The 16,049-nt window shown below is 38.3% G+C and overlaps 1 protein-coding gene across 19 annotated transcripts in view; it reads right to left on the bottom strand.

Annotated features, from left to right (window-relative positions):
• Positions 1 to 16,049, bottom strand: part of TTLL5 (tubulin tyrosine ligase like 5) — a 296,207-nt gene that overhangs the window by 269,016 nt on the left and 11,142 nt on the right. For all 19 annotated transcript variants that reach the window (XR_004057198.1, XM_030929811.1, XM_030929823.1 and 16 more), the window contains exons 4-5: positions 6,467 to 6,549; positions 4,517 to 4,623 (exon numbers count right to left, since the gene is read on the bottom strand). Coding sequence is in view for 18 of the 19 variants with exons in the window: in XM_030929811.1 (XP_030785671.1) it covers positions 4,517 to 4,623; positions 6,467 to 6,549 (190 nt within the window). In the remaining variant the exon portion in view is untranslated. The remainder of the gene's footprint in view (positions 1 to 4,516; positions 4,624 to 6,466; positions 6,550 to 16,049) is intronic.

Raw genomic sequence — 16,049 nt, 5'->3', positions numbered from 1 at the left:
CAAAGGATATAGAGGAAGAGATGCACAGGGCAAGGTATGAGAAAAGAGGCGCAGAACCTCTATGTGCTCTCCGGGCACACTACTGGCCAAGAATCTCCATGTGTTCTGTTACCCAGAAGCTCTCCAAACCCAGTCCTTTGGGGGTTTTACGGAAGCTTCATTACACAAGCATAATTGATTGGACACTGGTGACTAATTCAGCTTTCAGCCCCTCTTTCCTTCCTGGAGGCTGAGGGGTGGGCTGGAAGTCCTAAACCTCTAATCACGCCTTGGTCTTTTCTTGTAACCAGTTCCCATCCTGAAGCTACCTAGGGACTGCCAGGCACCAGTTAAGTCATTAGTATGTAAAAGGACACTTCTCACTCTGGAGATTCCAAGGAGTCAAGCAGTTATATGTCAGGAAACACGAGGAAGACTAACTACATATTTCACAAGATCACAGTTATCCAGAGTGGCTATACAACTCTGCATTCCCGCCAGCAAAAGTGTTCCAGTTGCCATGCATCCTAGCCCACACTCGGTGTCTTCTGGTTTTTGTTTTTAGCCATTCTAATGGGTATATTGATACTTTGTATAGTTTTAATTTGTATTCCATTAATTACTAATGCTATTGAACATCTTTTCATGAGCATCTTTTATTTGCCATCCCTGTATCTTCTTTGGTGAGGCATCCATTCAGATATTTTACCCATTTTGAAAAATAAAGTTGTTTGTGTCCTTATGATTGAGTTTTAAGAGTTTGTTATATATTCTGGACACCAATTCTTTATCAGTTACGTGTTCTGCAAATATTTTCTCCAGTCCATAGCTTGTTTTTTCATTTTCTTAACAGTCTTTCAAACAGCAGATATTTTTAATTTTAAAAAAGTCAAATTTATCAATTTTTTCCTTTTATGACTGTGCTTCTAATGCTGTATCTAGGAATCCTTTGTCTAACACAAGGCTGCAAAGGTCTTCTCTACTCTATGTTTTCTTCTGTGTAAGTTTTACAGTTTATGTTTTATTTTTAGGTCTATGACCCTTATTTCAAATAGGTTTTTAAAAATTGATTCACAAGTATAAAAATCTATTCTAAAACAGATTTCACATATAAGTAAACAACAACAACAAAAAATTTGACTGTTGATAAATATACCCAAAATTTCAGGTTGTAAAAACCGAACCTGTGAAAGAAATTCCAGCTCCAAAAGCTTCAACAGAGTCTGTACTATTCACTATTACAAATCATTATAAAATATTTTAGGAACCCTGTGTGTTTTACTTTAATGGATTATTTAATTCATGACTCTCTAATAGTATAAAAACATTTGGATTAATCAGATAGTGAAAAAAACACCAGTACTCCAACGAAAAGCAAGCTCACAGACCAAAGCATTCTGGAAGTTTTTACACCACAGGTATCTACAGATGTGACCTTCTGAGACACACAGCATGGCAAAAAAAAATTCTGAGTTAATTCTAAGTAGAATGTAAATTGAGAAAGATTACTAAAACATCAGAATTTCTGAGATGTTTTCTTAATTTGTTTTTAGGGGGAAAAGCATTTAGCATATTTTTAAAAAGAACTGTCCAGGAAAATCAAACACATGGTTATCTAATTCATATTGGTAAATCTATTGCCATAGCAATAACTGTCCAACCTCTCATGTAACTATGTGGAACTCATATCATCACTAGCACCACGGGCCTGAAATGACCCTCCTGGATGGGACGCAAGACAAGCCTTAACTTTAGAGTATAATGATCCTATTACAGTAAAGACCCAGGTTAGGAACCCCGTTGAGAACTTAACTACATCATTGAGAGATGGATATAGAAGAGGCAAAGTTATAAAGAAAATCAGGAAAATTAGCACCTTAAAACCAGGGTAGTAATTACTATTATATCAGGGGTACATTCTTGTGTACAGTACTCCAAAAAGGCACTTTGGTTAGCCTCGACTGGACTCACTGGTCTATGATCTGTTCCACTCCTTCAAAATCAACTAAGAACCTTTGTGGTAATCATTAAAAACTTATTCAGCCTGTTCCACAGTTCAGATTCCTTTCTATGATTTCAAAAACTGCTTTGTCAAATCTAGGTACCACAAACATTTCTTTCTTATCTATGGCCCTCTTCTGAAAAATTGAGCAGACGTACTCAATTTTTAGTGTACATAAGAATCACCTAGAGAACTTCCTAAAAAATGCATGTGAGAACCAGGTCTCACCTCTCAAAATTCTGGGATGAAGCCCAGGATTCTGCATTTTAAACAAGTACCCCAGAAGATTCTGATACAGACAGTCCAGGACCCACACTAACCGCTGATTTAATCTACAACAGTAATTTCCTAACTTCCCTGTTACAAATTACCTCAATGCTTTTTAAATATATAGCTTTCCAGGTACATATTTACCTGGAAAGGTAAGGTACCTAGAAAGTGCTTAAATATACACCTTCTCTGGAGATGGTAAATTCCATGAATCTGCAATGGGACCTGAGAATGCATATTTTGCAAAAGTACCCTAGGTAATTCTTATCATTAGGGAATTAGAAACACTGAACCAGAGGGTAAGGAAAAGAATGCATTCTCCTACAGATGCCCCACATCAGTGGTTTTCAAACTTCTTTGCTTGGTACATCCTAGAATTTGGGGAAACTATATATCCTCTTGTATGTTTAAGCTGACATGTAAGATTTTTCATCATAAATTTAAATTGTTCCAAAGAACCTGATGAATGATAAATATTACATTAAGACAAAATTATAACATCAACCTTTTTTTTCTTTTCTTTTCTTTTTTTTTTTTTTTTTGAGACAGGGTCTCTCTGTGTTGCCCAGGCTGGAGTGCAGTGGCACAATCATAGCTCACTGAAGCCCTGACCACCCCAAACTCAGGTGATCCTCCCACCTCAGCATCCCAAGTTGCTAGGCACATGCCACCATGCCCAACTAAAAATTTTTTTTTTTTTAGAGCCATGGTTTTGCCATGTTGCCCAGGCTGGTCTCCAACTCCCGGGGCTCAAGCGACCTGCCTGCCTCGGCCTCCCAAAGTGCTGGGATCACAGACACGAGCCACTGCAACCAGTCAACACCACACTTTAAAGTATACTGAAGGGAACCTAAATAACATAAAGATTCAATACCTCATTTTTTAAATGTCATTAAAGGAAAAGCTTTCTGTCAGTAAAATTTTCACTTTTTAAAATATACTTTTTAATGAAGTTAACATATGTACAGAAAAGTATACAAAGTACAAGGCAGGGCATAATGAATGTTGACAAAGTGAACACACCTGTGTAACCACCACTCAGGTTGTGTATAGAACATTCCCAGCATGCCAGAAAAGCCTCCCTTAGACCGCCACACAGACACTATCCCGCAGTCACTCTTGTTTTTAATTCTTCCATTTCATTTCCCACAAACAACAGGTTAGCCTAACATATCTAATACTTGTCTTTTACATCATATCATACCTTCTCTACAGCAAAATTACACATAGGAATTGAAATATAATATTTTTAATTCCCTGTGATCATAAGGCTGTAACTGTTTATATATACATAACTGATTGTCATAGCAAGTATTGTAGTATACAATTCATCCAAACACCAATGACACTCAATTCTGTGAACTCCTTCCTAATTATACATCAAAAATCACAAAATGATCAGTCATTAAAATTATGTTTAATGATCTATCAGCTAATAGCTAAATTATATCTTCCTTCAATTATTTTAAAAACAAAGAAATAGAAACTACCATCATGCAAAAAGGATTTGTTATGCTATTACTAGAATTCAATTAGACACCAATTTTTTTCTACCTTTCTTTGGAACCCTAAAAATTTCTACACCTAAGGACAACATACCAGACTAAGATTCTAGGTGAGCCATTCTTTAATAAAAGTGAAAAAACAGTAATTGTGAAGGGGAAGTAAGAAAGGCAAACCCATCATCATGAGGTACTCCCAAGCAGCTCAATTTTAGGAAAGAGAATCAGAAACTATCTCCCTTAAAACCATCCATGTCTACATAGCCCTTAGAAAGTGTTCACTCATGCTCAGGGATATGAACACAAGTTTGATTTGCAGAGTGATGTTCTGTACCAGAAAAATTTCTTCTGGCCGGGCATGGTGGCTCATGCCTGTAATCCTAGCACTTTGGGAGGCCAAGGCAGGCAGATCATTTGAGGTCAGGAGTTTGAGACCAGCCTGGCCAACGTGGTGAAACCTCGTCTCTCCCAAAAATACAAAAATTAGCCAGGCATGGTGGTGCAAGCTTGTAATCCCAGCTACTGGGGAGGCTGAGGCAGGAGAATTGCTTGAACTCAGGAGGCAGAGGTTGCAGTGAGCCAAGATCATGCCACTGCACTCCAGCCTAGGTGACAAAGCGATACTCATCTCAAAAAAAAAAAAAGTCTTCTTCTACTTCATTTTCTTCTCCCTCTTCTTTAAGGACATTAATTACCTCTGCTGGCTACATGCCCCAACGTCCTGTACCTTTAAATGAAGCAAAGCAGCTACAAAGAGCATTACCTGGGAAAGTGATTAACTTTTTGTGCTTCAGAGAGGGTGCGCAGTAAGAAGGGCTTCAGGTGGGATCCTGTCCACATTAGGTTATAGTCAGTGCTGCTTGGGTGAACCTGAGGGCAGACAGAAAGACAACAGGCAAAAAAACATCAGAGATACCCCTTCTCCAGGAAAAGCAATGGCAGAAAAAGCCACAGTGATTTTTTCATCCATAGTGTACTCATGGGGGTGGCCCAGTTAGTACATGAGCCTAGTGAGACAAAAGCAGTGTATCGCAGAACAAGTTTAAAGAATAGGAGGGTTGGGCAAATCCCAGATGCAGAAACCAAAATAAATTAACCCTTCTAGAGAAGTCCATGATGTCTCTTAATATTCTTGTATTTCTTTCTCAGGCTGTCCTTATCCTTGCAGATACTGAGTATGAAGTGCTGATCAGAGATAAACCTTATAGGAGTACACCAACTTAGAATTCACACATTCATCCATTAAAATTCTTTTGTCCATTAATTCAACAATGAGGCACCATGTTAAGTGCCAGAAATAAAACAGCAACAAGACAGCATACAAACTGGTATCAGAACTTCCCTCACGGCCAAGTGCGGTGGCTCATGCCTGTAATCTCAGCACTTTGGGAGGCCGAGGTGGGAGGATCATGTGAGCTCAGGAGTTTGAGACTAGACTAGCAACACAGTAAGACCCTGTGTCTACAAAATAAAAAATTTTTTTAATTAGCCAGGAGTGGTGCCATGCACCTGTAGTACCAACTACTTGGGAGGCTGAGGCAGGAGAATCACTTGAGCCCAGGAGTTCAAGGCTACAGTGAGCTATGATCATGCCACTGTTCCCCTGCCTGGGTAACTCAGTGAGACTCCGTCTCTAAAAATAAAAAATTTTTAAAAAAAGAACTTCCTCAAAATGTCTCTCACAAATCTCAAGCAAGGAACCAGACTTTTATCAATTGTCACAAAGTATCTATGGTGGAAGTCTGTTCAGCCTTTTTGCCTGTCCTTTTTGATGTTAACATTCCAACCTTCCAACTTTCTTTGGAGAATGACTTCCTCCCTGATTTTCAAGAACCTGCCAATCACCCACCCATCCCCTCCCACAAGGAGTGGATCCAAACCCAAGCTAGGCCAATCATTCTATCTCCAGAATGTGATTTTTGAGCAAGGAAAGGCAAAAGGACAATGAATGGAGTCTAGCCATGTCCATGGCAGTGACTTGAGAAGATGATCCTCAAGATTCCTGTTCCTAGATCCCTGGGGCTGTCCTGGTCTCTCTCCTTCCAAATGCCTGCCTTTTCAGCTTTTTCTCTGATTCTGCTGGTCCCCTCTGCACACCATTCGGAAAAATCCCTTTTGGTTTTTATTTGTTTGTTTGTTTGTTTGTTTTTTGAGACAGAGTCTCACTCTGTCGCCCAGGCTGGAGTGCAGTGGCGTGATCTCAGCTCACTGCAACCTCCACCTCCCAAGTTCAAGCGATTCTCCTGCCTCAGGCTCCTGAGTAGCTGGGACTACAGGTGCACGCCACCATGCCCAGCTAATTTTTGTATTTTTAGTAGAGACAGGGTTTCACCATGTTGGCCAGGATGGTCTCAATCTCCTGATCTCATGATCCACCCGCCGTTTCAAGTTAAACAAAGTCCATTTCAGTTGCCTGCAATCAAAGAACCTTAACTGGGTATCAGACAATTCCTTATAGGCAACTGTGCCCCTAGCCCAAGCCCAAGAACAAGCAAGAAAAAAAATTTTTCTAAAATCATCTGGAAACATTTTCCATGTATCGCAAGCAGAAACTAGTAAAGCCACTCTGAAATTCAATCTGAGTTATGGATCATCACTAAGTATTGGTCCCATGTACTTCCTAGAGCTGGCCCTGTTAGCTGGTAAAGTCAGTTAGGTGACTAAGATTTTCAGCTTATGAGCAGATCAGGTGAGGTAGTAAAAATCAACTTACTTCATGAAATCCATGTGCTGTCAGAATGCTGCGTACTAGGCGACTGTCCGTTCGTACAATCTTATAAGACAAATGATAACGTTCTAAAGAAAACCAGAATCAAATTCAGTAACTAGAAAGTTCATTGTAAAAACAAAAATAAACTGTAACATGGTGGCTTAACTATACTCAATAACATTACATGCTACCATTAAAACAATTATAAGTAAGTTGAGAATATTTTGGACCATGAGTTTTTAAAATGAAACTCACTGGAGGTCATTAGACATGGATGGGGGAAAAAAATCGCACCTTGGTTTTCACTAGTTTCTAGATGAAATTTAACAATGGCTTCAGTTAGGATTTTAAGCAACAAAACAGGCAGTATTAGCATTATCTGTGACCCTGCCACCAACAGACATCAGATATTTTAATATTATTTTACAGTTATAATTATCTCAAAATATCACTTATTCTCATAGTATTTAAAAATTATAGTAGTTAATAGACGTTCACTAGATTGTGCTATTTAATACACTAATAAAAAAGCACGTCACAATTTCTTAAAAAGTATTTTCATTACTGTATTTCAACACAATGTATTTCCTTTGTAATTATTTACTTTTTTAAAATCTATTTTAAAATATTCTTCTGCAAAGAGGCCCATAGGCTTCTCCAGACTGCCAAAGGGATCTATTGTACAAAAAAGGTTAAAAACCCCTGCTCTAGATAGCCCTCTGTATCCTCTAATGCTGATTACCAGTACATCTTAGACCAGAGGTTAGAAACTGGAAGCCCAAGGATGAAATTCAGCCTGCAGACATGGTTGGTTTGTTTCTCATGGTGCTCTAAAAACAAAATTGAATTCATTGTTTAGCTTCTGAAATGAAAAGAATTCATATAAAACTCTAGATTTCTAGGCTTCTCTTAAAAAACCTGGAAACCTGGGCTTTCTTCTCTCCAATGGCAAGAATCAGCTGGAGAACTGCAACTGCCCCATTCGGGTCAGGCCACACTCTTCAGTTCAGCACAGGACCTGGCCTGCTTCACTCAATCACATTTCCTGCCAGGGCCAAGTAAGTGTTTGTGCTTGTGACCACTACGGGAGAGGAAAGTCTGAAACCATGTGAGATTTCAATATATTTACTCTGGACCACTGAATTCGATCTCTTTCTATGCAGCACTACTAACTGAAAAAGTTAGCTAAGAATTCTGCAGAAGAATTTTTTTAGAGGACTTCATATTGAACGATTCCTGAATTGAACAATTCTGAATGATACAGACACTCATGGACAGACTCTAGAACAATATTCGGCCTCTACAGTCAAAGACAACAATTTCCTTTTCAAGTTTATGTGAAGATATTCATAAATCTCTGCTGCTACTTACTCAGCACTGGCAGGAACACCATGCAAAGCAGACACAGGAGGATTAACATTTAAAATGTCAATCGCTTCGTTCTTTTCATTCTTGTGGCAAACTTTCAAAGTCAAGTAACAGTGTTATCCCAATGATCAGTCACTATTACTTTGTCTTTGCAGTATCATTATAAGAAGCACTGCAGAATCATGTGGGAATAACAAGATAGGCTTAGAATATCTTCCAATGTCAAAAAAGGGAAATACTCAAAATCTGACTAGGGACATGTCACTAAGAGCTTAAAAAGGCTCTCGAGGGCCAAGTTTAAGACAATTTGAACATAAAAATGAATAGTGACAGAGATAGATTATAATGTACTTATAAAAGAATCCATGTATTCACACTGATAAGGAGTTGAGAGGGAATATGGGTTTTCTTTCGCTGCTGTGACAAATTACGACACATTTGTTGTTGTAAGGCAAATTTATTGTCTTACAGCTCTGTACATCAGAAGTCGAACACAGGTCTCACCAGGCTAAAACCAAGGAATTGGCAGAGCTGTGTTCCTTTCTGTGGGCTTTCCCTCCCTTTTCCATTCCTTGCCTTATGGCTTATGGTCCCCTTCCTCTATCTTTGATGTCAACCATGGTTGGGTGTAGTCTTTTTCACATCACGACACTCTGGCCTCTTCTACTTCCTTCTCCCACTTTAAAAAACTCTTGTGATTACACTGGACCCAGGTGGATAGTCCAGGATAATCTCCTTATCTTAAGGTCAGTTGATTAGCAACTTTAATTCCATCTACAATCTTAATTCACCCTATGCCATGTAAGATAACACATTCACAAATTCTGGAAATTAGAAGGTAGACATCTTTAAGGGACCATTATTCTGCCTACCACACAAAAGAAAGCTATTATTTACAGAGAATCCAGCTAATAAATGTAGAAGGAAAGATAGAAATGAAAAATCACCATCTTACAAAAACTATAAGAGTAAATGATTCAAACAAGAATCAGTGGATACCAATAGGGAGAGGCTATTAGGGAATAGGACATGCATACATCTCAAAATATCTTACCAGAGGATGCTTGTAACAAAGGGGAAAGGCACCTTTACAATGAAGCCATCTGGTGAACACAGTCTTAACCAAATGATCAAATGTGCCATCACCAATACCGCAAAATAATGGCATCACATACTTCCAAATGTTATACACTGGGTGATACGGTTTCACTAAGCAATATTCCTACAGATTTTTAAAAATCTGAATTTAAACATGTAGGAACCATCAAACATGAATAATAATCAAATTTAAGGATATCCGTAAAACAATCAGTCTAGAATATTTTAAAATGTCAATGTCACGGAAGACAAAAAAAAAAAAGTCAAGGAAATGGCTGTACAGTAGACTAAAGAAATATGACAACAAAATGTAATATTTGATTGGATCCTGAATAGAAAAACAAAAAACCACTATAGAAGACTAAATTGAAACAAAGGGGAAATCTGCATAGATTAGATCTATGGATTAGATAATAATATTTTGTCAGTGACAGATCATTGTGCTTGTATAGAATATGCCCTTATTCTCAGGAGTCACAAGCTGAATAATATATTAGGGCATGCAATATTTTACTAATTCTCAAATGCTTCAGAAAGAGAGAAGCAAATATGGCAAAATGTAAGTAATTGGTGATTCTAAGGAAAGACTATATGCATTCATTGTACTATTTTTGTAACTTGTCTGAAGGTTTTTAATGTTTCTAAATAAAATGTGTACAAAAGTGAAAAACTATCCGGTCCTTTCATTATGATAACCATGATCACTAACATCATTTTTGCACATGAAAAGTCAAAGCATTATATCAGCTACACAGTGACTGCTAGAAATAAGGACTGAACCCAATTCTGTGCATGTTCTACAGTGCTTGCCCCTCAGTGCCCAGCAACAGAGGAGGTGATCAGTAAGGTGTGTGAGAAAATACAGAACAGTTACATGGTGAATGAGAGACAAGGGGGAATAATAACACATCTGGGCATGGTGGCTCATGCCTGTAATCCCAGTACGATGGGAGGCTAGAGCTGGAGGACTGCTTGAGACCAGGAGTTCAAGATCAGCCAGGGCAACACAACGAGACCTTGTCACTACCAAAAAAAAAAATTTTTTTTAATTAGCCAGGTGGAGGGGTGGGCACCTGTAGTCTTAGCTACTCAGGAGGCTGAGGTAGGAGGACTGCTTGAGCCCAAGAGTTCAGAGTTACAGTGAGCTATGATCACACCATTGCACTCCAGCCCAGGTGGCAGAGCAAGACCCTGTCTCTTAAAAAAAGAGAGAGAGACCAGCCTGGGAAACATGGTGAAACTCCATCTCTATTAAAAATACAAAATTTAGCTGGGCATGGTGGTGTGCACCTGTAGTCCCAGCTACTCGGGAGGCTGAGGCAGGAGGATCACCTGAGCCTTGAAAGGTTGAGGCTGCAGTGAGTCATGATCAGGCCACCGCACTCCAGCCTGAGTGACACAGTGAGACCCTGTCTCAAAAAAAAAAAAGAGAAAGAGAGAGAGAAAGAGAGTAAGTATGTCTCTAGAGTCAAACTAGGGTTCAAACCCTGGTTCTACTCCTTCCCTGTAGCCTTCAATAAATTGTTTAATTTCTCTATGATGAATTTCCTCACCTGTAAAATGGAATTGATAATAACAGTAGTTACTGCATAGGGTAGTTGTAAGCACTAAATCAGTTAATACATGTAAAGCTATGAAACAATTATTCTACATAGCATAAATTATTTTTATATAGTAAAAAATAAATACATAGTAAAATAGTCATTAGTATATGCACTGTGCATAATTAATGATATATTTTATATAGCAAATTAAAAAATTAAAATGGGCCAGGCATGGTGGCTCACGCCTGTAATCCCAGCACTTTGGGAGGCCGAGGTGGGAGGGCTGCGTGAGGCCAGCAATTTGAATCCAGCCTGAGCAACACAGAAGACCCTGTCTCTACAAAATATAACTTAAAAAATTAGCCAGACATGGTGGTGTATGTCTCTAGTCCCTGCTACTCAGGAGGCTGAGGCAAGAGGGTTGCTTGAGCCCAGGAGGTCAAGGCTGTACTAGTGAGCTGTAATCATGCCACTGCACTTCAGCGTGGGTGACAGAGCAAGACCCTGTTTCAGGAAAAAAAAAAAAAAAAAAAGTAAAATGCTATTATTATTATTTCTCCTACTCCTCCTAAGATAAAAGAAAAATACAACTGCCACCACACTCAGTGGCAAATCTGATTCTTACAGTATATAAGAAGTAAGCAGTGACAAGCCACTTCTAATCCATATCACCTAACTATAACCCAACTCAGATACGCTGAACATGCTCCAAAAGAGTAGTGCAAGAAAAGAAGGGTGGAATGACAGAATGCAAACATCACTGCTGGAGATTTTCAGTTCATATATATACTGTGTCTGGTAGTCCTCTGTGTGCAATAAGGCTGGTGGGTAGTATATTTTAAATCAGAGGTTATAAATTGGTGACCCAAGAACCAGACCCAATCTGCAGATGTGGTCTGTCTGTCACTCATGATGCTTTAAAATAAAATTAAATTAGTTGCTAGCCATTGAAAATTGGAAAAATTCATATAAAAATCTAGATTTCTGGGCTTCTCTTAAGAAACCTGGTAATGATGGTTATTTTTATGTGTCAACTTGACTGGGCCACAGGATGCCCAGATACCTGGATAACATCATTTATAGGTATCTGTCAAGGTATCTCCAGAAGAGATGAGCATTTAAATACAGGGACTGAATAAAGCAGATTGCCCTCCCAAATGTGAGTGGGAATCATCTAATCCACTGAGGGCAAGAATAGGTCAAAAGGGTGATTGGTTGAGCTCCCTCTCTGACTGACTGGTTGAGCTGGGACACAGACCTTCTCTGCCCTCGACACCCCTGGTTCTCAGGAATTCAGACTCAGAGTGGAATCTATACCACTGGCTCTCTGGCTCATAGGCTTTCAAACTGGACCACCAACTTCCCAGGGTCTCCAACTTGCAGATGGTAGATAATGGGACTTTTTAGCTTACATAATTACATATACCAATAACCTTATAACAACATTCATTCCTCCCTTCCCCTTCACGGTCTCCTTGTATCCTATTGGTTCTATTTCTCTGGAGCACCCTGATAAACATGTACCTGGGCTTTCTCTCCCATAACAAGAACTCTGACTAACATGCCTAGGCTTTCTCTCCCATGACAAGAGTCAAATGGAAGATTGTAACTGTAAGCTGAAGCTGCCCAACTGCCTAAGAAAGAACCACCTCATCCCATGTTTTCTTCTGTATAAAAACACGAGGCAGAGCACGGTCCTCCTTGACTACTAGCAAACTGCCAAATATCCTATTTCTAAGCCTCTTAACAAGCATCACATCGGTTCCACCACAGAAAAGACCATAGAATTTCCTCTTCTCCAACCACTCACATGTGCCCCTAGAGGCAACTTGAAGTGCTAGGACCCCTAGCAAGTTCCAGGACTGACCACAGCAGAGCAAATGAAAACAAACCAATAATCTAACTGTCAACACAGCCAAGTACCCAGAGAGTAGTGAAACGCCTTAAAGGGTTTAAACAAAAATAGCATGGGAAATCAGGATAAAGATAAAGCTGACATTTTTGACTTGTACAACACAAAAATAACTCCCTTAATGGCAACATAGTGTAGCTGTACCCTAGTATCAGAAAATTAGGTCACCTAGGATTAGGATTAGGATATCTGTGCTGTCGAATATGTGTGACTAATAGCACTTGAAATGTGCCTAGTTGGACAAAGGAATTGAATTTTTAATTTTATTTAACTTTAGTTAATTTAAATTTAAGAATGAATACTTGATTCAGTTACTGGAAATCCTATTTTAAACAATTTGCCTGTGGGGAGGGGAAAGAAACAACTGAGTATATGAATTTACTTTTTCAACTATAAAAGTTATAAAAACTAAATATAGACCTAATATTTCCAGTGAAAATTCTGCAGCAAATTGAGATGCTCTGTTATGTTAAAATATATACTAGATATAAAATATCTTATTTATTTATATTGAGTAAATGTGAAAATGATAATATTCTGGAATATATTGGGTTAAATAAAATATATTAATTGCACCTACCTGTTTCCTTTTACTTTTAAAAAGAATTTCCTACTAGAAAATTTCAAATCACATATATAGCTTGCATCATACATCTATTGCTAGTATATGCAAATACAAACTGACTAAATAAATACATTCAGGAGCAAATTACAAAAACAAATGCTTCATTCTAAGAGAAGTTTAAGCTGAAAATACCTATGTTGTCTCTAAAATACAATCCCATTTACACATTTAAAGTACACACAATTTGGGGAAAAAAACAAGGTTATAATGAAAAAAAAGCCACATTCCTGGAATATTTCACAAATAAAACATGAGAAATCATATTGTACCAAAAACATTAATAGTGAATTCAATGAAACATGTCATAAAGAGAAAAAACAAAGCTGGCATCTAACACGATGAGATCAACAGAAGGTAACTATTGACCCAGATACACTTCTCAGGGGGATTTAACCACAGGCTTATGATCTGAACAGATCTGTGTCAGCTATTTAAGAGAGCCAAAAGGAAAAAAAAAAGTTACAGACTGAGAGTATTTAACAATGCAGAAAACTGAAGCAGCAACTAGTAAAAGTCATTCAAATTGTTATTTTCATTAAGGAAGGTGAAGAAAATTATTAAGCCACAAGGAACTAGGAAAGATACAGAAAACTCAAAAACACAGAATTTGAGAAAAGTTTAGGGGCTTTTTCTTTAATCACAGGAATGTGTAAAGAAGAAGACTTATGGATCCTAAAAAATAGTAATTGCTTAAATAGATGACATTGATGGATATTATTTTCCAATAAATGTTAGGTATTCTAAAAAAGAAGGGTCTGCCTATTGTCATAGAATACATCGATTACTTTATGTGACAAACAGACCAAAAGAAGTATGTTTGGGGGGAATATTTGTTTTTATCCACCTTTAAAATTTTGGCTCAAATCATATTTAGAGGGAGTTTCCCCACAAGGGGTCTTCAGTTACTCAGCCTTCAGAGAACATGAATGAACCACATCCCTTTAAATGGTAACCTAGCAACTTGCTAAGGGGATTAGAACACAAGGATCCTTGGGTAGGAAGGCGGATTCAAATCCCAGAAGCAACGCTAACAGTCCTCTGAACTCCTGACCTATTAAGGGACAAGACAAAAGTCATTTATAAGTAGAACAGATCTTATTCAATCAGTAAAATAAGCAACCCAAGTCCTGAGCGCCTATTATGTGTCAGACATTAAATGATCTCATGCAATCCTCACAATATCATATTCTCTCTGTTTTACTAATAATTTTACCAATAATGAAACTGGTTAAGATTTTACTAATAATGAAACTGGTTAAGAGAGTCTAAGTCACTTGCTCAAGACTCACAGCTAAGAAGTGCCAAAGCTGGGATTTGAACCAATGGCTGAGAACCCAAGTGTACACTCTTTCCACTATACCACAAGACAGTTCTGATCCACAGTGTTATAACCTTTGAAGATGGCTACAGACTAACACCAGGGCTCAGAGCACTGCTTAAAATCCAAGAGGCACAGAGATACGTGAAATTGATAATATACAAACAATGCAGAAAACAAGAGAAAGCAAAAGGTGGATTTTTAAAGTTGGGTCTTTAAAATTATCAACAAAGCCAGGTGCAAATTCTCATACCTATAATCCCCACACTTTAGGAGACTGAGCTGGGAGGACTACTTGAGGCCAGGAGTTTAAGACCAGCCTGGGCAACATAGTGAGACCCCCCCCCATCTCTACAAAAAGCTATTTTTTTTTAAATTAGCTAGCTATGGTGATGTACACCCACACACCTAGCTACTCAGGAGGCTGGGGCAGGAGGACCACTTGAGCCCAGAAGTTTGAGGCTGCAGTTAGCTAGCGTTGCACCACTGCACTCCAGCATGGGTGACAGAGTGAGACTTTGTTGCTAAAAAAAAATAAAATAAAAATGATCAATGAAATTGACAAACCTCTAGCTAGACTAAGGAAAAAAGAGAAAAGACTGAAATAAGTGAAAGTGGGGACATTATCACAGACCTTACAGAAAATAAAAGGATTATAAAGGAATACTATGAACAATTGTATGCAAACAAGTTAGATAAGCTAAATGAAATGGACAAATACTTAGAAACCCATAAACTACCAAAACTGACTCAAGAAGAAATAGGAAATATGAATAGACCTACAACAAGCAGAGGTTGAAGGGAACCCATTCTATGAGGCCAGACAAAGGCATCAGAAGAAAACTATAAACGTTCAACAAAACACTAGCAATTACGCCAGGGACAGTGGCTCATGCCTATAATCCCAGCACTTTGGGAGGCTGAGGCGAGTGGATCATGAGGTCAGGAGTTCAAAACCAGCCTGGCCAACATGGTGAAACCCCATCTCTACTAAAAATACCCGGGCGTGGTGGCACACACCTATAATCCCAGCTACTCGGGAGGCTGAGGCAGAGAATTGCTTGAACCCGGGAGGTGGAGGTTGCAGTGAGCTGAGATTGTGCCACTGCACTCCAGTGTGGGTGACAGAGCAAGACTCCATCTTAAAAAAAATAAAATAAAATACTAGCAATTATACACTCTGACAAAGTGGGATTTATCTCAGGAATATAAGGGAGATTCAATACAAAAAGTCACTCAATGTAATGTACCACATTAACAGGATGAAGGGGGAAATAGCATTTCAGTTGATGTGGAAAAAGCATTTGACTAACACCTTTTCATGATAAAAACACACAACAAACTAGGAATAGAAGCAAACCTTCTCAACATGACAAAGGACATTTATGAAAAACCCACAGCTAATATCATACGCATAGAAAACAGAAAGCTTTCTTCCTATGATCAAAAACAAGACAAAGATGCCCTCTTTCTATTCAGCATTGTACTAGAAATTCTAGCCAGAATAATTAGGGAAGAAAAAGAAATAAAAGGCATCCAGGTTGGACAGAAGAACTAAAATTCTCTCTATGTGCAGATAACATAATATATGCAGACAAACCTAAACACAAAAACTATTAGAGCTAATAAATGAGTGCAGCAAGGTTTCAGGATACAAGATTAATATACAGAATTCAGTTATATTTCTATAGACTAACAGTAAATAACCCAAAAATGAAATT

The sequence above is a fragment of the Rhinopithecus roxellana genome, chromosome 5, assembly GCF_007565055.1.
Source record: "Rhinopithecus roxellana isolate Shanxi Qingling chromosome 5, ASM756505v1, whole genome shotgun sequence".
Classification (NCBI taxonomy): Eukaryota; Metazoa; Chordata; class Mammalia; order Primates; family Cercopithecidae; genus Rhinopithecus; species Rhinopithecus roxellana.
Note: the sequence above shows the minus strand (reverse complement) of the source record. Positions and strands in the feature narration are given on the sequence as shown.